At 35.4% G+C, this 25,890-nt stretch overlaps 1 protein-coding gene across 1 annotated transcript; it reads right to left on the minus strand.

Moving 5' to 3' along the window:
• Positions 1–4,305: 4,305 nt before the first annotated feature.
• LOC134752650 (homeobox protein vent1-like) lies at positions 4,306–15,582 on the minus strand. The gene is made up of 3 exons (XM_063688320.1): positions 15,237–15,582; positions 6,083–6,267; positions 4,306–5,627 (listed from the first exon to the last, which is right to left on the minus strand). Exons 1-3 carry the CDS (start codon positions 15,574–15,576, stop codon positions 5,202–5,204), a joined length of 951 nt encoding a protein of 316 aa, XP_063544390.1. The 5' UTR covers positions 15,577–15,582; the 3' UTR covers positions 4,306–5,201.
• Between the last annotated feature and the right edge of the window lie 10,308 nt (positions 15,583–25,890).

A 25,890-nucleotide genomic window follows, 5' to 3' on the forward strand; every position in this document is an offset into this window, starting at 1 on the left:
CCGGGGAAGGACATATGATACTTTTTATCCCAGAACTCACCCCTCAAGGGGGTGAAAAGGGGGGTGGAAATTTGTATGGGGAATCAATAACCGCTGAACCGATTTAGATGAAAACTTAGTATGGGGATAGTTTGAGCTGTGGGAAAGGATATAGAATAATTTTTATTCCCGAAACCACCCCTAAAGGTGTAAAAAATGGGGTGGAAATGTATAGTGTGGACCAATTTGGGGGTGAAAAAAAGGATGGATTAAAAAGCAGATTTGTTTAAGAATTAAGGTACTCAAATTACTAATTCCACGCAGACGAAGTCGCGGGCAAAAGCTAGTTTATAATGTTGTACAGTTAGCATTTTCCTGGCGTTGATTTGGAATCAATAGTTCATATCAAACCAAAATCCCATTCACTGTAAAACTAATCTTTCATAATACTTACGCCTTCAAACATTTTTTCTGCAACGATCACTTTCAACAATTAACTTTGTCGCCAATAGGCGTCACACCCATTCAACAATAAACTGTCGCGTATAGGCGTCACACCCATTTTGGACAAATGGTTTGTCGCTCTGCCCCGCCCAGAGATTAGCGATCATAAGCGCATCTGGCGTTTACGATGAAGGTCTCGTCGGACTCGCCCACCGAGGGTTCTGTACTTTTTAGTATTTGTTGTTATATCGGCAACAGAAAAACATTATCTCTGAAAATTTCAACTGTCTAGCTATCACGGTTCATGAGATACAGCCGGGTGATAGACAGACGACGGACACCGGAGTAGTAATAGAGTCCCGTTTTTACCCTTTGGGTACGGAAGCCTAAAAACGGTAGGTAGCAATAAACTTTAAGTTATTTTTTGTATGTGGCGAAGCATGCGTAGGGTAGGGTGGAAAACAGTAGCTCGGAAAAAATAGCCGGGTACAGTGGTTTACTCAACCTTATTCCAACATGATAGAGGCGATATTGGGGCGACTGAGCTATTGTTCGAGCTGAGCCACTGTTTCCTACCCTACCCTACTTATACGTTGCTGACATAGGACACCTAACTACTTTGCCATTTCTTCACATGAAGCGATACTTAAGGTATTTTATAATCTTTCGAGAAGAAATAGATACAGAAAAGTATCGCTAGAAAGTACATAGGGTCACTGGGCTAGTTTCCGTCCAGGTTCTAGTTTTCGTCCACTTGACGGATTAGCAAATATGTACCTAATATATTTCATTTTTAAATTGCTACTTGCGAAATATAATTTTTACGTAGATATAAATATATTGTTTAGATATTCAGAATTGCAATAAATCCAAAATTGTGCAGCAATGTATGTTTATATTCAAATTTCGTCAAGTGGACGAAAACTAGAGCCGGACGAAAACTAGCGCAATGACCCTAACTGGTTGGAGGGCTACCCCTTATTCCTTGTTCCCCGATTACTGCAAGAGCGAGACGGCCATAATTTTCGAATTTCGCAATAGGCGTCTACGGGCGAATTTTACAGAACACAGAACAGAACTATCTGGAGGATAAAATACAACTTTACCCACTGATTTCAAAGAATAAAGAGAGCCATTCCGAACTCGTCTGGTTATAATATACCTAGTTATTTCTGAGTCCGTATTGATACTGATAAGACAGTTGAAAATTTCAATCACAAGATAAACTAATTGTGTCACACAATTTGTGTGTAATTTGTATACGTGGATACCTACGTAAAGTGCCTAATACCGCAGGATCAATTTACAATTTGCACAAACGGCCCCCAACCCCACATTTAGTCAATTACTTGCTAAAAGCTAAACCCGGCCAACAAATCCATACAAATACAATAATACCCATAATCTTTCATGTTCTATTGTCCGAATGTCAGAGGGCGATTTGGCAGACCAACTTATTTCAAACTGGCAATCAGCTAAAATAAACTCTGTCTCAATGTGATAAGGTATTAGCGATGTACTTCATAGTTTGGTAGCTTTTACGTTAATAGTTTGTGCTTTTGACAGTTTGATACACTTTTTCTTATTTCCATCCAAGCAAAATTCAACCTCACTGTACAGTTATAAAATTGAAAATTAATTAGTTGTAAGAAAATATCCATATTCGATCCGAACAAAACATTCGAAATTCATAATTTGAAAGATTCTAATGCTAATTTGAATTTGCTTCTCCTTTCTTTACAAATTGAATCTTATGTGAATGCGACACAGTTGAAAATGGTTTGAGTTGCTTCAGGAGACGTATAGGCTAGACATAGACACGCCCAACGAACGGCAGCACAGGCTGATTTATTTTGTTAATTTTCTTTCTTTATTGTGAACTTGACAAAATTGCGTTCACCGCAATCAAAAATATAATAAATATGAGTTAACCGTGATGATGTCTGTCTGGCAGTGTCTGTGAATGTTCTATATATTTACAGGTCGCATTTTTCAACTGATTCTCGTAGAAATTTGTGGGCCGGTTAGATAAATGGGTACATGCACATACTCTTTTTTATTTCGTTTTTGTATGTGTTGGCGCAATATTAGTACTCGTACGAAGACCAGTTGACGACACAATCATGACATCACACATAGGGATTGCAATCTCGATCTTGCAATTTCGAGATCGCGCGAGATCTCGCACGAATTTTCGAGATTCAATCTCGTTGACAGGAAATCTTGATTTTGGCAATCTCGGTCGAGATCTCGGCTATATTTTTGAGATCTCGAACGAGATTGGAAGTGAATTACATTGTTTTGAGGAATCTTTTTGGCTTTAGATTCATGTTGTTCAGTCAGTGCTATTGTTTGTGGCCGGCTTTAGCTGACGATAAACGCACTGTGGCGCGCTCTGTGCGTGCTCGTAAATTAGCGTATCCACAATTAAAAATAATTATTACCACCTTTTCTCACTTACAGCTAAGTATTTTCTTGTTTTTTTTTATAAGTAATTTTTTGTTAAATGTTTATTTAATTCGTTGTTTTCATTAACATGGCATGGTATAACATGACATGACCTAATTAAGTAGTATTTACGGAATTCTTAGAGATTTCTGATCAAAATAACACATTTTTAAATACTTTGACAAATCTCGATCTCGAAACACCCAATTTCGATTCAGATTTTTCATGCGAGATCTCGAATCACCAAGATTGCATTCCCTAGTCACACACATACGTCACGGCTCCCCGTTCCGCGTACCTACAGTAGACTGCACCGTAAGTACAGCCGAGGCGGCTACACATATTTTGTATAGAATTCCCAAAAACCTAACGTTACTTTTATTACTATTCTGGAGTTTCTTCATTCTTCATCAGAAGAGCTTAATTGAGGAGTACATAGTGCAGCAGGTATGTTTTTCAAAATAGCAGAGCCATGGGGAACCAAAGACAGCTTGCAAAACCACTAGTATTATATAGGTAGGTTATAATAAAAAAACAACGTTTTTTATCACACTTTTTATTACCTAATTATTACTTTCCGTTACAATATAGATAGGCATTGCTTATAAATAGTAATTTACAATTTACAATTAATAGTTTTTCAACGTACTTACAATATATTTGCAATGATTTTTAACACAAATTTATTACAGTATTTTAACCTTTAAGCAGGTCAACTTTTAATAAATCATCATAATACCTATTATTTTATTTCATTTATTGAATTATTTAGGCTGTATTAGGCATTTAGGTAAAAGTTCTTAAAAGCAAGATTTCTTTCAGGTGGTAATGACTGACGATTCAGCTGCCAAACATTGATTTTCTCATATTGTTTATCTTATCGTCAGATGACAAACAGAACTCACTACCTAATTGCAAGCAAATAATTAAACAAAAATAAATTAATTTTAATAAGGTTAGGTTAACGGTACTAACCTTTAAGCATGGCACTTAAAAAGTGGTAGTAGGGGAAAATCATCGTTATTACTGGCCACCTTCCAATAACTGGACAACTTATACTAAACAAATATTTTGTTTAATATTCACACAATCCAAGTAAATTTTCAGAACCAACTAATGTTATTTGGTTTACTTGAATTGTGTGAATAAATAAATAAAATTCTTATTTTAGCCATTTTAGTATAAGGTGTCCAGTTATTGGAAGGTGGCATAGATGATTTACCCTATTTAGTGAATTGGTTGTCATCTGACGTTATCCAATTGCTGGATATTTCGGCATCTTCTCATAGAGTGTAAGAGGGTTTGGAGTGCAGTCGTGATCAGAAGTATACAGGGTGGCCAAAAAATATGTGCATTCCCGTTGCCAGTGAGATTTTGGGATTATATTGAGCAACTTTACTATGAGACCAACCCTGAAATCACGAAAAAAAAATTTGGCTGTTTCATACATGTTGGCTGGTCCATTTTATATGGGATAGTAAAATTTTTTTTCACGATTTCGTGGTTGGTCGTTGGTCCCATAGTAAAAGTTGCTCAGTATAATCCCAAAACCTGCCTGGCAACGGGAATGCACATATTTTTTGGCCACCCTGTATAAGAGCGGTCGAGGTGCTCAAAAATATATAAACAACTCTAACCCCTTAACAATAGAGGTATGTGTTCAAAAAATTTGTGAGCACCTTGGCCGTTCCGATGAGGTCCCTTTATTTGACATAATTATTGAAGTAAGATTTCGTAAGGTTATCCTATAAACGCGTTTCTGAGAAAAACCAAATTATGACTAACGAAACAATACATTATGACTTAAAACTTTATGGGAAACAATAGAAACCCGATTCCGATATATCTAATAGCGACTGTACAATACATTCCACACTAGCTGAGAGTGGACTGGGGACTTTACAGTCTTCACAGTCTTCACACACACCTTTGCATATTATCACCACCGGTTTGAAAGCCATTTTCTTTCGGTTTTCTTTATAAGTAGTGGGAAATCTGTATAAAATTATCTATGCCTGTTAAATATACTGTCCTTTAAAAAGACTGGATTAAACTCGATTCAATGTACTTAGTAACACCATATCATAATCAGTGAAACAACCATTTTGTAAAAATACGATAAAATTTCGTTGAATTAACATATTTTCCCTGACGCATTATCCATACAACGGTTGATATTTTAAAGCATATTTTTTTATTTAAACTGTACCGGAAATAGCGAGAAGATAATCATCGCATGCACAATAATGCTTCAGCGATAATAAGTACCTAGGCATTGATTAATTTTCATTTCCAAAGACAATCAGCCTGTATCTATTGCAAATCCCAGACTAGCTAGGTCGGCCATTTTGATTTCCAAACCTCAAATTGGCAGCTTGACTCAAGCTTGCCAACCTAGCGGACATGCTCGCGTCGTACATAGTGCTGCGCCCCATCGATATTACCGATTCGTTTTTCAAAAACGGACTCGGTAACCTCGCTTCTTTCAAAAACGGATTCGATTCTTTTAAAAACGCGTCGTTTTTCGAGAACGCTGAGGTTTGAGACTGTAAAAGGCTGCAAGGCTGGTTCCTGTCTAGTCGAAACTGTTGTTTTTCCATCTGGTGGTGTTGTGTTCGTACAGCAAAGCGGTTGACGTGCACGGGGATGGGAACGACTATCTTGGTGCCCGAGGTTTTGCCCGAGTGACTACCGGAGGCGAGGCCGGCTTTCACGCGTTTCCATTTCGCGCGACGGTTTTGGAACCATATTTTGACCTGCGAAAAATTGAGATTTAAGCATGGTAGGTTGAATATTCCTTTTAAACGCGAACGTGCATACTCGATCTTCATACGAGCTATGAGCTATGCTTCATAGCTATTTGGCTCAAACCCTGTACCATCATCATTTTATTTATTCGTATGGCAAAAATACAATCGTTCAGGTAACAGGTATATCCACCATCATCATCATCATCACTAACATATATGCGTTCCACTACAGCTACATTTAGATACCTTTGAATTTCTTCGCACATTATTTCACCAAAGAATGTATGACTGCTGGTAAGCCAAGTAACGGTCAATAAGTTTCTCGGAACTTTTGTACAAAATACCATTTTATAATTATCAGTTGTTTTTCAGTGAAGGACAATAGTTTAAGGAGGAAACTAGTATAGTTTTACTTTAGGAAACTGCTTAGGAAAAAGCACTAAGATGAGAAGGATACCAACCTGTACTTCACTAAGTTTGAGTGCCGCAGCGATCTGCGACCTCTCTGTCAGACTCAGGTACTTCTTGGCGTGGAATTCTCGCTCTAACTCCAATAACTGTTCAGATGTGAAGGCCGTGCGCCGGCGCCTCGCTTTACTCTCACGACGGTCTGTTGAATCCTCTTGGTCGGGTTCGGAATCATTTCCTGGAGAAGAGAGGGTTATTGAGTACTAAAATAAAGAAAATATGCCGAATCGTGGAGGAACTTTCATTTTAAGATAATTTTTATGTTTTTGTCAAGCTAGACATACGAGACGACCAAGCTACCTTAAAGTTCTTGGTTCTTTTCCCATGCCCCAAAGTCCCAACAAAATTTTTAGCTAAATAGTTTGACTGATTTTGAAAAGATTAATAGGTATAATATATGTAGAGTAAAATAAACCTCAGCTGGTAGACTGGTGACTGGTAGACTTTAGAATTGGTGACAAATCTGATATTTGCGAGCATCATACTGTTGTTTTTTTCTAAATCTTGATATTATAGAATCAGAATCAGAAATTTATTGGTAAAAGCAATGGTATTTTACATGTCAGGTACAAAATATATTATGACTTGATATATAAAAATATAATTATTTTAACTAGGTATGTCACATCTTTATAAGATTATGAATAATTTTAACACACAGTTAGTTAAAAGTTATTAATTTCAGTTTAAACATAGAAGGGTATTATGTGTATATGTGTATATGTATTCTCAAAATGGCTTCCTGAGCATGTTTTCTCTGATAGGATAAAACGGCAAAGTGGCTTCCTGAAATCACTGCCTCTGGGCCACAATACTCAAATAAAGTCCAATAAAATCGAGCTAATAAAACTAAATAACCGATTAAATTGCAGTAAACCGAGATTGGGACAGCGGGACAGACTATCCAAGTGAATAGTCCTTTGGTCTTTAGATATAAGATTCAAAATCGTTTGGGTTATTTTTATAGGGCTTGACTAAATTACTTGGTCAGCATTTTAGCGGTTAGGAGGGTGACCAAATTGCCGTTTTTTTGTGAAAAAAATAAATAAATCGTCTGTCAATTGTTTATTGGATGATGGGTAATTTGTGTCTGTTTTAATTTAATTTATTTTCGGTTATATTATAATATGAATGTCTAGAACCATGAGGCTTTTACACCGAACCTAAATCTCCGCAGCCAAGCGGTTGACATTTTTAAAACCTTACATTAATATATTATTATAAACAATTGAAACTGTTTAATTATTGTATTTGTATTTGTAATAATACAGCAATATATGACTATGATTGTCTAAAAGATAACAGCAAAGCTTGTTCCACCAAAAATATTTTTATAAATAGAAGAAATTCAAAATTCAAAACAAAAAAAAAAATACATTACTTATTGAAGTTGTGTGTCATAATTATAGTACGGACTATAGTTGAGTGGTTTTACGTAGCTGAATTATTTGCTATCTGCGGCCACAATTACGGACTTGACTTTTTTACTAATCCGCCATAAAAACGGACCTCGTCAGCGCTCCGCCCAGTCGACGTCACGAAGATGGAGTGATGACGTCTGCTATTACGAGATTGATCATATAGGGATGCCGATTTTTGAGACATTTGTCCACTTCCGATTTATTTTGGTCTATACAATGTATATTTACAACGTGTAACACGTAACCTAAGTCACTATGACTATTGATTATTAATATTATCCGCTGATAAGGTTTCCTGAAAAAATTTAAAATCCTATGACTGAACACATTGTATATCCTGGAAGTCGATAGTCACCCTGCGAAGCTGGAGTTCCTAGTTTTGAACCCACGGTGATATGAGTTATGGATGTCGACTATATATATTTATCTATTCAAGTATATCACCGGTTAGTATCTATAGGTATAGTATAAGCTCTGCTTAGTTTGGGGCTAGGTTGACCTGTGTGAGATTGTCGCCAAATATTTTATGGATAACATGGGAATAAGTACTTATTATAATAAAAACAAAATTGTAAAAACTAAGTAATATTTAGCTGTAAAAAAATCGTTTTCTTTCTGTTAGTCAGTGTTGTTACAAAAAATCTAAAAATCACAAATCTCTAGTATTGTGTCTACAATACAGAATTTAAAAGACAATAATTCGGATTTTCTGCATAAAAAAGCAATAATAGACGTCTAAAAACGGATTACTAATACACGTGATTTGACTAAAAAATCTAAATGCAATTGATAAAATAAGTGCGACATTTTTAGGCAATCAAGTTATACGGTTTGCGATTTCGATCATTCAATTAGAGTGACGCTGAATTTAAACCGATAAAACCCCTTTTAACTCTCTTAACATTCCACACCACACATTAAGCAATTTCCACGAAAAACCCGCCGTAAAACCGATCCCCTTTCGCAAATAAATATATTATTATTTATTTCTTATGGCCGACGCAACAGAGATTGACAGTTATCGAACGCACCAAATGAATTGTAAAAATATTACAACCTTCATACCAACCTAGGCAAAACGAAAATAAACTTTAACGCTCTAAAAATAAAGTCTAAATTCAAACAGCATTTCTAATGTTTGTGGAAGCATAGAACTCGCGTTCTGAATTTTAAATTTCGAATTCAAAAAAGCGGCAAAGTTAAATCGCGTGTGAACGATTCGATGCAGTTTGATACGAATCGGTAATTTATCGGTGAATTTTCGATAAACGGACATCACTAGCCGAAATGGCGGTCACGTAGGCATTTTCACACTGGTTTTCTGTGGAAATATTTTTATTTGTGGCGTGCGGGTGTCACGTATTGTATCTGTTGCGTATGAAATGCATTGGTGTTGCATGTTGAATATTTTATAATGGATTCAATTTAGTTTAAATTTGTTTTGCTCTATTTACTCATTATCCTTACTTTTATATTATAAATGCGAAAGTATATCTGTCCGTTTGTCTGTTACCTGTTCACGCTTAAACTGCTGAACCGATTTAGATGACATTTGGAATGGAATAGTGATAGTTTTAGGAACGGGGAAGGGAGGAAATAAGGTAGTTTTTAACAATCATCATCATCATTTAACAGAGACGAAGTTGTAGGTAGAATTAAGCAAAAGTAACCCTATGTGTTAACTTATGACGCTTTGGATCACTTGCACCGTCCCACTTACCTGGGGTTAAGCCGTTAAACCGTTAACCCAGTGTCAAATTGTACTGGTAACCATGGTAACTCCAGGTTTAACCGGTTAACCCCGGGTTAGTGAAATGGTGCAAGTGGCGCTTACTCCGCTGAACCATTCGGATTTCGGATGAAATTTAGTATGGGGATATTTTGACGCCCAGGGTTTTTATTTGGTTTTTATTAGTCATCATCATTTTTGTACGCAAACAAATTCGCGGGCAAGGTTTTTAAAGATGGCGCCAGCATAGGTTTTACCTGTCTCTAGTTTTGTTGTATGAGATTTGGCTTAAAGGGCTCATCCAGAATCCTTTTGGTCTTATAAAAAAAACAAGAATTTGACACTAGGGTTGGGTTGACTGACCGGTAAAACCAAAACTGGCGCAGGGTGTGAGGATATGAGCGCCCTGCCGACGGCGAGCGTTTACTATTGGCATACTATTAGGAACTATTTTTATTTCTACCATTTATATAAGTGGCGCTTAGGGCCTCTTGCACCATTCATTACCCGGGGCTAACCGGTTAAAACTGGAGTTACCATGGTTACCAGTACAATTTGACACTGGGTTAACGGTTGAACTGAGTTAGTGGGATGATGCAAGTGACGCTTATAAGATCACTTAGTTGTCCGTCCGTCCGTCCGTCTGTCAGTCAAAACCCTTTATCTCGGGAACGCGGGAGGTATCGAGTTGAATTTTAAACTATATACTCATCTACTGCCCCTGGAAGCTGTGAAAAAATCTAAGTTAACGTAAAAAAAGATACGGCCGTTTACGCCGCAAATAATGTTGACCTAGAACTATGAAATTTGGCAAGTAATTATATCGTTTTGCACTACTAGTACAGGGAAAAATCTGACAACTATAAATTTGAAAAAAAAAAACGTTATTAAAAACTGTAATAGATGTCATATATTAAAAAAAAGTGACGAAGCCCTCCAGTGATGAAGGCCGGATTTTAATTTATTAGTAGTGTGACTACTTAAAAAACACAAATCAAAATATTTAATAAAATAATTTGATTTGTTCCCAAACTTGTTCAAAAAAAGTTATATTTGTACGGAACCCTCTCGGTTCTCGGTGGGCGAGTCCGACTTGCACTTGGCCGGTTTTTTATTAAGATTAGAATTTTTCTAACCTCAAAAGTGGTTCCCATGATATCTATTGCGGTAGATACAATATGTAATCGACACAACTCAGTGCATAGTTACTCAGATTTAATTTTAGAGGAAAAAAGTTACCACTACTATTGAGGTCATGAAATATCTAATCTAAAAAAAGGGGTATAGGAAAAGTATTCGAATGTCGCTGATAATTTAGGCGCATTGTTTTATTCGCTATTAATACTGACTGTACCTAAGTCCCTAAAGGAGTAAGGAGCTCAAAACCAGAGTGTTAGTGGGGGAGAATCCCTTGATACCGCACTTGACACCTATAATTTATACATTTTATACCTATTTGAACATTACAAGTGATGTCAAATCAAAGCGAGACCTTGTTGATAATTGTAACAAACATGTTACAATTATCAACAAGGTGTATCAAAGCTAAAGGGGCCTGATTATTTTTGTTCTAACTGGCAGGCTGATAATCAGTCCGCCGGACGATATCAGCCTGCCGGCTGTCAGTTAGAACAAAAATTTCACAGTTCCGAATAACTGAGGCCGATATCGTCCGGCGGACTGGTAATCAGTGGGTCCCTTAAAGGAGAAAAATTTGAAGATAAAACTTATAGTTTTACTTTTTAAAGACATTTTGTAAAAAAAGTGTAAAGTGTAAGTGTGTGTGTTAAGTAAGAAAAATATTCCTAAAAATTAATTTAAACGTATTTTTAGCAACCCTGTATTGGTAACAGATATTATAGCTCAGGAAATTTAATAAATAAATACAGGAATAATTTTAAAAGAATTTTAATAGATATTGGTTATGTATTTTATTGTAATATTTAAACTTTTATCTCACATATTTCCTAATTTCCTGCCTCCAAACAGTTAAACTTGTCAAGAAATCTCAACAAGCAGCTGTCACTGTCGCATTTGAACAGTTTGTGACAAATTTCTGTCAATTTCACGGCGCAGATGCATCGAGTGGCGTGAAATCTAACGATCGAAGAGCGGCACTAATCGGACTAGGGTCCTTGTTGACTGGAGTACAAATCATGCGTGGATAATTGGGGTTACCCTTGTTGATTTGAGTAGGATATAAAGAAGTTATGAAAAGGAAAGCAGTTGCAGATAACGGTAGAACTTACCTACGATTTTGACAGCACAGAGTGTGCAAGTGTTATTTTAAACAGGAAGTTTTCGGAAATATTAGGTACATAGGTATTCTTTTTTGGCCGGTTTTATTTATTTATTTGATATCGTGCGCTTAAGTCACATTCGCTCATTCATTCATGACTATACCACTTTTACCCTATAGTACTTTGTGTAGCTGTATGTCATGCATAGGGTTTGCACTCCGGATCTCGGATCCACGGATCTTCCCATACATTTCGGATCCGTCGGGCATACCCTAGTCATGTATGTGTATCATTCGGGTCTCTATTGTTTCCCATAAAGTTATGTCATAAATGTATTGTTTGTCCACATTTTCGTTAGTCGTTTTTCTCAGAAACGCGTAACTTTTCATGATTATCATAAAAGAAAGAAAGAATAGTAGATTGTGTCACAAGGGAGCAAAATGACATATTTACGGCGAGGGCGTACAATTGAATCCTAAACGAAGCGAAGGATCCTGAGCGTAGTGAGGGATTCAAGTGTTAACGCCCAAGGTGAAAATTTTTTTGCTACAATGAGACACATACTGCTTTTCACATCACCTATAATTACATACATATATTAGGTTACAAAACATTATTATTTTAAGCCAAGATCGATACGGACAAAGTGCCAAAAATATGTATACACGACCATGGTATAGGTACATACTTCTGGCACTTTGTCCGTATCGATCTTGGCTTAAAATAATGATATTTTCAGACGTGACTGTACTGTACTGACAAATTAAAAGTACCTACAGCTCATAATTATGTACCTAATATCTTTTCAAAGACAGCAGCAAACAACTAAAATGATACAATGAAAATCAAGTACATTATTTTTGTAGATTTTTGTGGTAACACCCCTTTGAACCAAATCTTCGGAAGAACACTATGAAGACTGATATTACTTATATTTATTATTATAAAGTTATTGATTTAAACTAAGTATTTACAAATTTATACACAATACAGAACAGAACCGCATAATTATGCTTTGTGAAAAATTATTCGTACAAAACTTTTTAAATATAAACTTTTTAAATTGCATAGACAAGTATGGCTGCGTTTAAGGAAACCTAAAATGTCAATATAAAAATTAAATTATTAAACTAATGTTTTTTTAAGTTTCTTTGTGAATATTACGCTAATTAATTAATTTACTTAATTTAAATATGCTATTAATTAATTTAAAATACGCTAATTACATTTATTGTTTACAATTACAACAAAATATTATTTAAGTTAGAAAAATTGTATGCACGTAATCGATTATAAATAAAATTGTAATCGATTATATGCATACTAATTTCATGTCTTTGTGTCAATATTTCATACTGGCAACAAAATGGCCTTGAACAGAAAAGTGCCACTTTGATCCCTCCTAGCAGGGAAGAAAAGTTCCCTTTTCGAATAGGTGATGTGAAAAGAAAATACATTTATTTAACGCCACAACATAGTACATAAAAAAAGAAAGGCAAAAAACAAACCTAACCTAACCTTAAACATATCTATAGGATAACCTGAGGAAAATCCTGACAAGCTAAGTTTCAGAATTATAATTAAATATACCCGTTATCATTTACCTCAAATCTCCTGCCAATACCTACTTATCGGAAACGATTTGAATAATTGTGCTATAGTATGAATTTTCTCAAATGATTTTTACGCCTAAGACCCTAATCTGTTAAACAAGCAAGAGCCATTGTTTCTTTTATGCGAGAGTCAGCGTCCATTTTTTCAGTAATGTTGTTTAAAAAACTGCTATATCGTATTGGTTTTAAGGTTCAAATATATAGTTATTATTTGTTTTACAAGAGGGTTTGTTGTTGTTTAACCCCCCGTGCTAATATTGATAATACCCGAGAAAGCGAAAGATTATAAAATGAACGAGCATAGCGAGCAGTTCGAAAAGTGGAATCTTGAGCGTTGCGGGGTATGTAAGTTGGGTGACAACGCAATATTTATTATGGTACTATTGAGCTTATCTTGATGGACACTGGAGGTAGTCATTTGGCAAGTTTTAATGTGTAGGTCTGTAGGCGGATAACTGTTAAAATAAAACGAACGAAAAGGCAAATCGATGTCCGTCGGATTAAGTAACTTAGGATTAGTTGATACCTAATTTCGGAACTTGAAAAGAGCATACCTGGGCCGCCCAGCAGGAAGACGTCCTGTCGGACGCCCCAGGTATCGCTGGTGTGACAGGGTGGAGTCGGATCTGCGCGAACTTCGAGTCACCAATTGGCGAGAGGTCGCACAGGACCGAGAAAAGTGGCGCTGCCTTGTGTCGGAGGCCAAGTCTCATTTTGAGTCGCTGAGCCAATGGAGTATTAAGATTAAGTAAGTAATAAAGATAGTTTATTATTCAAGTAGGCATGTTACAATGCGCTTATGAACTTCAAATAAAGCTACGCCGGCTCTAACCCTACACCTCTGCCCCGAGAAGATTTAAGTAAATAAAGTTATCTTTCCTAAATTTATATCTGGCTATTTGTGGGTATATGTCTTGTTTTAGAATGTAAATTCATAGGATCAAAGATAGATATAACTCCGTAATAGATGGATACAGTCTAAGGAAAAAACGTGCCTCGAAAATCAAAAAAATTTGATTCTCGTTCAGAGGGCGCTACTAGCTTTGGCCTACTGTCGTATAGATGGCGTTGACGGTTTCGTTTGTTATTTAACAATTTTAACGCATATCAGTGAAAGAACATGGGTCAAAATCATAAAAATAATTAATGCAAATAAAAAAAATCATTTATCCATATTTAAATACATTTTATCGTATTTTTATAAATCTTCATTTTTAGTTTTAAAGTGTGTCGACAGATGGCAGTGAATTTACTGTGGTTACAAAATTTACTATGACAGTACCGCTCTAGTCTAAGTTACTCTATGATAGGATGTAGTAAATAATTGTTTTCCATCGTATTTTCTCGGAAACGAACGTGTCTTGCTATTTCAGTCAGTTTCGGTATAAAAATTACTGACACTGACTGAACCAGCATGACAAATAAGTACAAAACTTATTTGTCATGCTGGTTCAGTCAGTGTCAATAGTTTTTATCAAACGTGTCTTGCTATTTCAGTCAGTTTTGGTCTAAAAATTTCTGACACTGACTGAACCAGCATGACAAATAAGTACGAAACTTATTTGTCATGCTGGTATAGTCAGTGTCAGTAATTTTTAGACCGAAACTGACTGAAATGGCTATGTTTCCGTGAAAATACGATGGATAATAAAATAATTATGCACTACACCTAGTTATTCGTAAGTAGTTTTTTTTTAGTTTTAAGACCTGGTTACGAGACCTTCAGGCCAAAGTTGTTTTTAACTATTCGTAAAAGAGCTTTTTCTTCCCTGCTAGGAGGGATAAGTGGCACTTTTATTTAAAAAAAATTCAAGGATATTGGCTCGCCGATCCCACAATTACATTTAAGTAAGTACGTGTGGAAGCTAGGTGAAATTAAAAATTAAATTGCCAATTTAATTTAGGTATGATCAAGTTGGAAATTTGTTTGGTCTGGTCTTGATTTTAGGTATATCGGTCTACAGGTACATTTGCCATGATATATCGGAGAGGTCGAGGTAGTCAAAAATATCTAAACACACACTAACGTTTTGACAATAACGGCGTGTTCAGATATTTACGAGCACCTTGGCCGCTCCGATATATCTGATGGCGATTAAAGTACAAAACCGAATTTTAGTTAATCAAAGTTGAAACAAACAAACCTTGCGTATTATCCTCTCCCCCGTCGCTCTCTTCACTCCCGACACTAACTGGACTCTCCGTTTTCTCCTCTCTTTCCCTCTCTGGCACAGGCGCTAAGACCCTAGACAGCCACGGCTCCCCATAACCTAATAAAAAAGGTATCGACACACCATTCTGTATAAACGGCGAATTGAAATAATATCTCATTCTGTTCATTTCTTCTTCGTCTTCTTCAGAATTTCTAGAATCTGATTGGTTTTCGATGTCGATTTCTGGCGATTTCCGATTGTTACCGATTATCGAGTCTATCGAGAATGGTTTCGGTTTTTTCGGTTGCGTTTCTACTGTTTGTGATTCCATTTTATTTTTTAAATCACCTTAACATGCTATGAAAATCACTAGTTTTTTAAATTCAAAATTATATTACACATAAAATATCCATTAATAAATAAATGTTGTATTACGTTTGTAGGTTTTAAAACACTCACAAAATATTTATTTTTTACATAAAAGGTCCTATCTTATTAAGCACACAACCATTTTTGTTAGAAAAATACACTTCTTTCACTCGAATAGTGATGTGCCTAAATTTCGAAAATCGAAATCGGAGTTCGATTTTTCGACACGTCCGTCCGTCGCGCGACCGAGGCGCTACTCATTCAGCCACACCGCCACGCCTACATACGGGGTGTACTCAAACTAATTTTATTAATACGCGCCGGGCGAATATAAGCTCTATTACTAGCGGCTTAATACTGCTATCATTATCACGCCTCTCGTTTGCTTTAGATCTTATAATGTAAAGCGTTTTCTTGAATAATCAACCTTGTTGTTATGATTTAAGAGCGATTTTTCTGGTCAAGTTATTTGAGTAGGATAGAACTCCTTTAATATTTGAGTCTGACCCGTCTTTTCTTCACTCTGAAGTAGATTTTTGCTCATTACAAAAAGGAGAATAAACTATTTGGTTCTGGGAAGGAAATGATTAAGAAGTCTATTGTATGACGTTAGAAAGAGCTGGATGTAATCGATTAGGGTGAGTTAGAAAGAGACGCAGAGATGTGTTTGTGGATATAGTAAGTACGCGCTGGTAATTGGTGGTGATCAGAGTGTTTTGCCAGTGTCAGCACTCAGTGAATTCATCGCTCTGTGCTTCGCTTGTATGGCATTTTTACTTGGGCCATTTCACTTTAAGTTGACTATGTTATGTGTAACTTGTTTATGTTATTTCATTTTATTTAAAAAGTTTCCCACAAAGTTTCCGGATACCGTCACATATAAAGTCTATGAAAAATGGTAACGGAATGGAAATAAAAACCTTGGAAGGTTGGAACACATTTATTGTCCAATTGAAAGAACGTGTGATTCTGTGTAGAACAAATGTAAAAATTTCCAAACAAAACAAGCATAACATGTATTGTCTTCGGTTACCACGATAATTACTCATGAAATAAAACTATGAAATCGGATTATATCGCGTATATAGAATTTATAATACATCCCGACGTTTCGACGTTTCAATACGTGATATAATCCGTTAGTCCGATATTTTTATCCGATAGTTTTATTTAAAAACATCTTGAAATCAAATGATCAACTTTACGAGTAGTAATATTTATTTAAGTACTCAATGTAATTGGCACAAGATGATAAAGTATTCTATTTCTGACTACTGAAAACTAAAGCCTCAATCTGCACCGGAGCAATATCGAGTCGCATTCAAAAATTTGTGTGGAATTACTTTTATAACAATCATAAAATCGAAAAAAGTCAAACAAAGGGACAGTTAACATTGTTGAAAACCACGGCAGATGTATGCCAAGACTAAAAAAATACTACCTAAGTCTAGAGTAATGTATAAAATAGATGCAGAGATTTGATGTGTATAGATTAGTTTTACATATATATAATAGTATAATATAATTATATACCTAATAGTATTAAGCAAACGCGGATCGGACCGCGCGAACTCGCCAACTATTACATAAACCAAAGAGGTTTACAATAGTGGCATACTGGCAAAAGTTGTATGAATATTTAAAGTGAATAAAAAAAATTAAAAAAAAAAAAAAAAAAAAGTTATAATTTTATTAATATACATAATTTATGAAATAAAACTATGAAAACGGATTATATCGCGTATATTGAATTTATAATACATCCCGACGTTTCGAACTCTTTACAGCGTTCGTGGTCAACGGGTGACTGAGGAAAAATTACAAAGTGCAAAAATACCCACATACTAAAATAATGATTTACATAATTTATGTAAAAATGTTTACCATATTGTCAAGATCCAGAGAGGAAAATGGGGACTACGTTTGTATATATATGCGGCCGTTTACTATTCGCTTAAATTAAAAAAAATTAAGGAGGGAAATTGTTTTTGACGTTTTTGGATGTGAAAATTGATTCGAGTTAAGCTTGTTGCTTAAATAATTTGCTAATTTGCAGCGATTTTGATAGCCTAGACTGTGCAAGTGTTATTTTAAACGTCAAACTTCTATGAAATTATGACATTAAAATAACACTTGCACATGCACAGTCTGGGCACAAATAAATGAATGAATGAATGAATGTTACTATCTTAAAAAAATATAATGTCTCAGACAGGCAAGTGGACTAGCCCATCTGAACCCTCCGCGCCGTCATTAGAGGACAATTTCCCCCCCTCCCCCTCCGCCAAATTGATTGCGGCTATTACTCGCGGAGATAACTTGCTGCAAAGTTCCTCATCTTTTGGTAGAGGGAAATTATTATTATCAAAGATAGATATAACTCCGTAATAGATGGATACAGTCTAAGGAAAAAACGTGCCACGAAAATCACGAAAATTTTATTCTCGATCAGATGGCGCCACCAGCTTTGGCCTACTCTCGTATCGAGGGCGTTGACGGTTTTGTTTGTTATTTAACAATTTTAACGCATATCATTGAACGGGCATGGGTCAAATCATATAAAAATAATTAATGCAAATAAAAAAAATATATCCATATTTAAATACATTTTATCGTATTTTTATAAATCTTCATTTTTAGTTTTAAAGTGTATCGATAGATGGCAGTCAATTTTCTGTAGTTACAAAATTTACTATGACAGTACCGCTCTATCTTATTATATCCCTCTTTGTTATTATGAAAGATATGTCGAGGTATACGTATAATCATTTTCGCCATATTTTGTAAAGTAATATTATACCTATAGGTACTATACCTATCTTTACCCATAATAATTATATATGGTAATGGTATGATAAAGGATAACATGCAGAGTAATCATTTCATGCAAACAATGGGTAGGTATCTTGTGCTCCTTATTCATAGTTTCGTTTTATATAAAACAACATTTCATAAAGTTAATTTACCGATAAGATGTTGTTATATACATAAGCTATAACGATGGTACTAACAATATCGTATGGAATTTTGAATGTTCTGAAATAAAGGTTTTTTTTTTATAAGATGTTCTTCTTAATACCTATTCAATTCGTCTGAATATTCCAAAATATTTAGATCAGTACGGTTTCACTCACTATTTTGAGTGCACGGAGTACAACCGCCGCGGGCACTCGTGCCTGAGGAAGGATTCCCGACGAATCTGAAACATGTCGCCAAAAGCGACTAAAAATAATTAGCGAGTGAAACCATACTGATCTAAATATTTTGAAATATGTCTGACGATAGTTTAATTTCGTCTGAATAAGTATTCAATAATGAACAGTTAAAAAAAATATTTAAAATTTCCTTAAAGTGGAGCAAATATTGGAGCAAAGTAGGACTATTTTACGGTACTCGATTACAATTAACTCAATTACCATTTATTTCAAATAACAAAGATCCATACATGGTTAGTAACATAATATCTCATCATCTTATTCTCTATCTACGCAATCTACGAAATCACAATTTTAATAAAACAGAATCTATAGATAAGAAATCATTTCAAAGATGGCCGCTTGATAGTAACGATAAAATTACAGTTTCTAGTCTCGTCTCGCAGTCGTTTCACACAGATACCAACATGTTTCAAATTCCTTTTACAAAGTGTTGATTAGGAACTTGACACAATGGTCGCTTGTAAAAAAATCCACGATAATAAAATGAAGATGTTTATTTTGTGGAGGCAATTAGGCACTGATAGGCTTAGGCACTGATAGGCTTAGGCGCTGATTAGGGGCCTAACCAAAATGACAATCGTATACATCGAGGAACGTCAAACGAAAAGTTAAAAATGTATCGCCATGACGTACAATCGAGGACATTCCCGGCGAACCACCTTAAGGGCAAAAATCCTTTTTACAAATACAAATGTTTATTTCATAGAATATGGTACTTACAAAGATGGTCAAATTACAATAAGTGCGTCATATTCTGCCTCTATCGGCGTTTCTCTTTTACGTCGGTCGGGTGTTAAAAATACCGAAATAAAATGAAAATGAAATGCAATTAAATTTATTGAAGTATGTTGAGAATAATATACATATTAAGCTTAAATTGCTACTATATAGTAGTCTCACCAAACTATATCCAAATACACATAACATAATAAAATAAACTACGAGAAAACACATTTGCCATATTATCGTATATTTTTTAACGTATATTCCCAGAAAATACCAGTAGGTAAAAGATTGCAGTATGGAAGAGCCCTAACTAGTATTAGCTTCTCAAATTGGCAATGCAGGTAGAATACTTTATTTCAAAGCAATAACCAACACAATAGATCATTAAATACATAAAATATACCCGTCTGTGATACTAAAGGAGCCATAACAAATGATACAATACATGTTATCAATGTTATATAAGTAAGTATCTAAGCACTACGCCACTACGCCACTGCATCTAATGGGGTTGGCCGGTCGAAATAAGCAGATGGCGCCAGCATAGCTTGCCCTGTCAATACCTAGAATTGTGTCAATTTTTTTTGTTTTTTTTATGCCCTGGATGCCAGCCATTTAAGCCAAATCTCATAGAAAAAGGGGCGCCATCTCTGCAAACATTTGACAGTTGCCAACCCCGTTTATTAAATCAAATATACTAAAAATATTCAAATTGTCAAAAGTAATATGTATGCAAAGTTCCTGTGTTATAAAAATGACAAATAATAAAACAAATAAAAATGCTCATCACGCTCGTCTCATTTCTCTCCAGCATCAAATTATCCAATCTAACACTAAATTCACACAGAGCCCCAAACGTACCATCCATTAACCCAGCGCCATTTCAACCCCCTATAAATCCCTATAATAGAATCAACTTATTCATAACAACATTAATATGACCATAAAATTAAATATTAAAACACGCTGTGAATCAACGATCCGTCCAAATTGCTTTCCACAATCAAGCTCCCATCCTTATCTCGCATACTCGAACTCAAGAAAAAGAAAAAGACGGGTATATTTTAGTAACATCCGTTTTGATTACTCGCTCGTAAGTAATGAGTGTAGTCACGCCCCGCAATCACGTTCTGCCGCTGCGATTGGTCGCTTTCGAGTTTTGAAATGAGAACGGTTTTTTTTTAATTTCCTTTCATTAGCGACAAAACGATGGCACGGCACGCGTTTAGCCGACGTTTGATCCCGAGCGGTTTCATATATCTTGTTATGCTTATTGAATTGTTTCTAATTTGATACACTGTTGACATTTGGTTGGAAACGCCTAATAAAAATAGTTAAGTTTACTCATTAATCTTTCTTCGGCATTCGAGTAATTAATTAGCATAAAAAAGTTTCTCGGTCATTGAATGTTTGTCAAATCTAGGTATCTTAATATGGCTGTTCATTTATTTTATAAACTCAGCATACAATGACTATTATTCGTTAAAAAGTTAACCTGAATGACTATTAGGTTAACCTGAATCAACAGATTACAAGACATAGGTTAACGCTTCCGGCTGTTATGGAACGAAACAAAATTCTAGGTAGGTAAGAAGGTAAGGGTTTTATGTTTATGTTTATTATGTTTATAAATAAAAACATGTCTGTTTTAAAATATTTGAACTTACGTGTTAACTTATTTCATTCAATACCTATACGGTCCATGCCTATACCTATCTACTCATAGAAGTCATAGGGTGACTGGGAAAACCTAGATAGGTAAACGTAAGTAATGAAAGTAGGTAGAATAGGTATACTCGTAACTAGAGTCGGACCAAGTTTACTCTACTTGGCATTTGCAATGACAAAGTGTGGCCGTGTCAAATATAGGTATACCTAAATATTTTTTCATGAAAACATGGCGTTTAAGGTATAATGACACTTCCCCACTTTGTTATATTCAAGTCGGTGCAAAGTTAGCTTATACGAACTCGCTTAGCGAATCAAGAAGTGAATGATGTTGATATTATTACATTTAAAAAGGAGGCAAGACAATTTTTTTCTGCATAATTTTGCTTATAAAAACAATAGAACCCTTTCAACCATGAATATTTCGCAAATTAGCAATTCAAATTACTAAAACTTAACGCCATAAACCTTTTAAAACAACAATAAACGCATTAAAACGAAATAAGACTCCGAATACGAAATTCGAATCGGACCCCTACGTATCGAATAAATGTCATGTCACATCACTATTCTAGTAACTATTAAAAAAGTATAAAACGCCGATAAACCTTACTTCTAATTTCAACTTTATTGCTGTCGGGTTATAGTCCAGACTCAAATGGGTTTCATTTATAAAATAAACCGTTTTGCTTTTGGTTTCACGGCTAGTTGAGTGCACTTAAAACGCGTTGCTAATCCTAATAACACTACCATGTTTATTTTTCCGTTATCAAATTGACAAACGAGTCTTATTAGATTATATTAAAGCACATTTTAGCACAATTATTTACTATGCGATGTTATGTTAAATTCTGTATTTAGATTTCGAACACAACGGTAACTTTTCATTCAGGATGTAATACGTTGACTCCTTAATGTTATTTAAACAAGGTTTAGTTTTCATTAGCAATTTGTTTTAAAGGGGTATTGATAGAGTTGGTGTTTTGGAGTCGATTCGCGCCCGCTTTTGGAAAATGGCCGTCTTTTGACGTTTTTGACAGCCAGAAGGGCGTCAAACAATGATATCCAAGTCACTGAGCAAAGTATCATTTTGATTGTTAGCTATTATGTTAATATTTTTCACACTTTGATTTTTGTCTCCACTCAAGTGTCAATAAAATCATGTAATTATATTTTTAAATGTTAATGATATATTTTGACGTCCTGCCATTAACATTTAATTAGGGACGATCTGTCAACACCGTTATTAGGAACGTTTCGAAATAACGTGCTCAAAACGTTACAGTGTATTTTTACTTTTTTTGAAGTAAAACTTCTTTAGACGCGACTAGAGGGTAACTCAGATTTTTTTTCTGACGGAAGTTACGCTCACGCTCAGTAGTGACACACGCACAACACACGTCAGTGCCAACATAGCGATAAACGTCAAAGAAGTTTTACTTCAATCGCGCGTAGATTACTCGCGCACACTTTTTTTTCTATCCTTCATCCTCAATTCTTAATAGGAAAACATTATTTGTTTGTAATATAAGTATTAATAAGCGGGTTCTACTGTATCACTAAATTTCAAAGCGTATAGCAGAACAGCCCACCCATCCATCACAGCCCGTTTGTCGCGACAAACCGCTCGTTAGGCACTGCCGACTTTGTTAATCGTTATTTGGCACCAAATTAGACTGAGACTACTGAGAGCGACGTGAGTATTGATTGCGTTTTGTCGCTGGTATTTTAATTCGAATTCTTGTTCTGCCGCCTGTAGGAAGAAGGGCGCAACGCGCAACTAACAATCTTTTAAGAATTAAGTTATTTCCATAACTTAAAAGTATAAGAGTAAAGACGGCTGCCCTATTGAGTTTCCGACAAAAAATACGCCGATTTTTGTTTCGCCGACAACGATTCGCCGACGGATTCTTTGGCCGAGTAACGATTGGCAGAATCTCATTACATTAGTAATCATTAGGTACCCGTAAAAACGGGACCCTATTACTAAGACTCCGCTGTCTGTCTGTCCGTCTGTCACGTCTGTCAGTTGAAATTTTCACAGATGATGTATTTCTGTTGCCGCTATAACAACAAATACTAAAAAATACGGAACCGTCGGTGGGCGAGTCCGACTTGCACTTGTCCCGGTCCTCCTTAGGCCCTTTTTTTGAAGTATCACTACTCATATATTTTCTCGGTTTCAACTTCGTCAGTTACGTCTTTCTGCCTCCAGGCAGCAGCACTGTTGGCACACATGCCAGGATGTCGGTGACAGAGCGTTTAAATTTTATTATGTCGACCAAATGAGTCAATTAAAGAACCGATTAAAAGTAAATAGCTGTAACGTATTTTTGTGCTGTGCTAGTCTACAATGTAAGTTTCATTTGAGAGAAAATGCATATTTTCAAACAATAAATAAATAAAGTCCATTACATCTAGGGAATGCAAAACCGGTTTTTTATTTGTATGAAAATTCGGTTATTAACCGATTTTTCCAGATTATTAAAATTCGGTTTTGCATTCCCTAATTACATCTGAAATTCCAACAGAAATTCTGATAAAAAGGTTCTTACTGCACATGAAGCATAAGGACCCTTCTCTAATGGAAAGCCACGTTTAATCAATTGTTTATTTTCTTTTCTTTTGTATCTTTTTACTGAGGTGTGCCAATAAAGAGTATTTCTATCTTGTATCTATCATTCATATACATAAAGCATCAAAATGACTATATAAATAAATAAAATAGCAAAACTGAGACAGTCCTTTAAGTGAAAAGATTTAGATGGCTCAGCAATTTATGATGGCCGCCGTGAACTTTCGCCGTAAATCAAGGACAAGGAAAGTCGAACAGATAATTTAATTTGACGGTTTTACCGACTATTTGTGAAGATAATGTTTATTTATACCTAATTAATTATAGTGAGTATTATAGAGTAAAATCTAGTATAGGGGCCCACTGACTATCAGTCCGCCGGACAATATCGGCCTGTCAGTTGTTCGGAACTGTCCAATTTTTGTTCTTACTGACAGGCCGATATCGTCCGGCGGACTGATCAGTGGGTCCCTTAAAAACATTAATTACATAAACTAAAAACCGTGTTACCTACCTTTGACGAAATGGTTTTTGGTAGGCCAACTCATTATGTAGGAAATATTTGAGGTAGGTAACTTATAAACTTCCAAAATCACTGAACTAAAATATCTCACAGTTGGGTTATTCTTTTCGGGATAACGTATATATGTTTTTTAGCAGAAGAAAAAACCTATTGAACTAGTGTAAAAATTAGGGGGCAGTTGTTGTTTAACCGCTCGTGCTAATATTGACACCTGAGCAAGCGAAAGATTCCAAAATATTGAGCGTTGCGACGGTTTCAAGGCACGATTTTGCCTGAAATACAAAATATATCACTACACCAACGCGACGAAAATACTAACTGTAAAATATCAAACAAAATCAAATCCAAATGAACGTTTTTAAACATTTATCATTCAAAATCATCATTTAAAAGTATGTACTTAAATTCTACCAGCAAACATAAGGAAACAAAATCTGCATCAGATTACTTTGCCCCACACGTGAATAAAATGCAGCTTTCTCATCAGTTTTTGAACAATCAAGTGGTGAATTGTTGCTTACAAAACTTAGAGAAAATAATTAGGTACCTACTTTAGTCTTACCACGATTTTGACACTGATATTACCTATTCGCAAATGTCTGCATAATTTACTTTCTATATTACATTTCGCTCGCACTAATATGCCACGAGCGAGATGCATAGAAAGTAAATTAAAACGCAGACGTTAGCGAATATGTCAAACTCGTGGTAAGGCTAATACTAAAGAGGATATAATAAGATAGAGCGGTACTGTCATAGTAAATTTTGTAACCACTGTAAATTCACTGCCATCTATCGACACACTTTAAAACTAAAAATGAAGATTTATAAAAATACGTTAAAATGTATTTAAATATGGATAAATGATTTTTTATTTGAATTTTTTACTTTTATATGATTTTGACCCATGTTCTTTCACTGATATGCGTTAAAATTATAAATAACAAACGAAACCGTCAACGCCCTCTATACGAGAGTAGGCCAAAACTAGTGGCGCCGTCTGATCGAGAATCAAATTTTCGTGATTTTCGAGGCACGTTATTTCCTTAGACTGTATCCATCTATTACGGAGTTATATCTATCTTTGAGGCTACTAATCCATTTTTGCAGATCGGTCATTGTAGATTAAGTTTACAATTTTACATTCGTCTTTTCTGTACCCAAAGTACCCTTTCTTTACATAAACATGAACAAAAAGCTATCCTATTTTAAAATTCTGAAGTGATACCCTAATTATTTCGAATACATTTTAGCAAATCGCACAGTTAAACTGAATGAACTGTTGCCCGCGGTAATTCGGGATCCGGACCGATAAGATCTTCAAATTTTCAAGAAAAGAGCGTAACTCCCACCTTAAAGGCACGCAAACCCTATGGTGTTACGGTTGTCATGGGGGCTAAATGCTTACCATCAGCTGATTCGTCAGCTTGTTTGCCTCCTCCTATGTTATAAAATAAATACTTGTAATGAATAGTAGAATGGCCCACATGTTATGACTACAACCGCAATAAAACAATCCCATCCGTCAGCTGTCCGACATCTTATTTTTAGAGCTCAAAGGCGCGA

Source organism: Cydia strobilella, chromosome 25, assembly GCF_947568885.1.
Source record: "Cydia strobilella chromosome 25, ilCydStro3.1, whole genome shotgun sequence".
Classification (NCBI taxonomy): Eukaryota; Metazoa; Arthropoda; class Insecta; order Lepidoptera; family Tortricidae; genus Cydia; species Cydia strobilella.

Bases quoted from the DNA above. Each gene is read 5' to 3' on its own strand.
- LOC134752650 (XM_063688320.1), bottom strand. From the start codon at position 15,576: ATGGAATCACAAACAGTAGAAACGCAACCGAAAAAACCGAAACCATTC. The intron at 6,268-15,236 runs GTTTGTTTGTTT...TCTCTTCTCCAG, and splicing joins GGGAGAGGATAATACGCAAG to GAAATGATTCCGAACCCGAC. The intron at 5,628-6,082 runs GTTGGTATCCTT...AATTTTTCGCAG, and splicing joins TCAAACTTAGTGAAGTACAG to GTCAAAATATGGTTCCAAAA.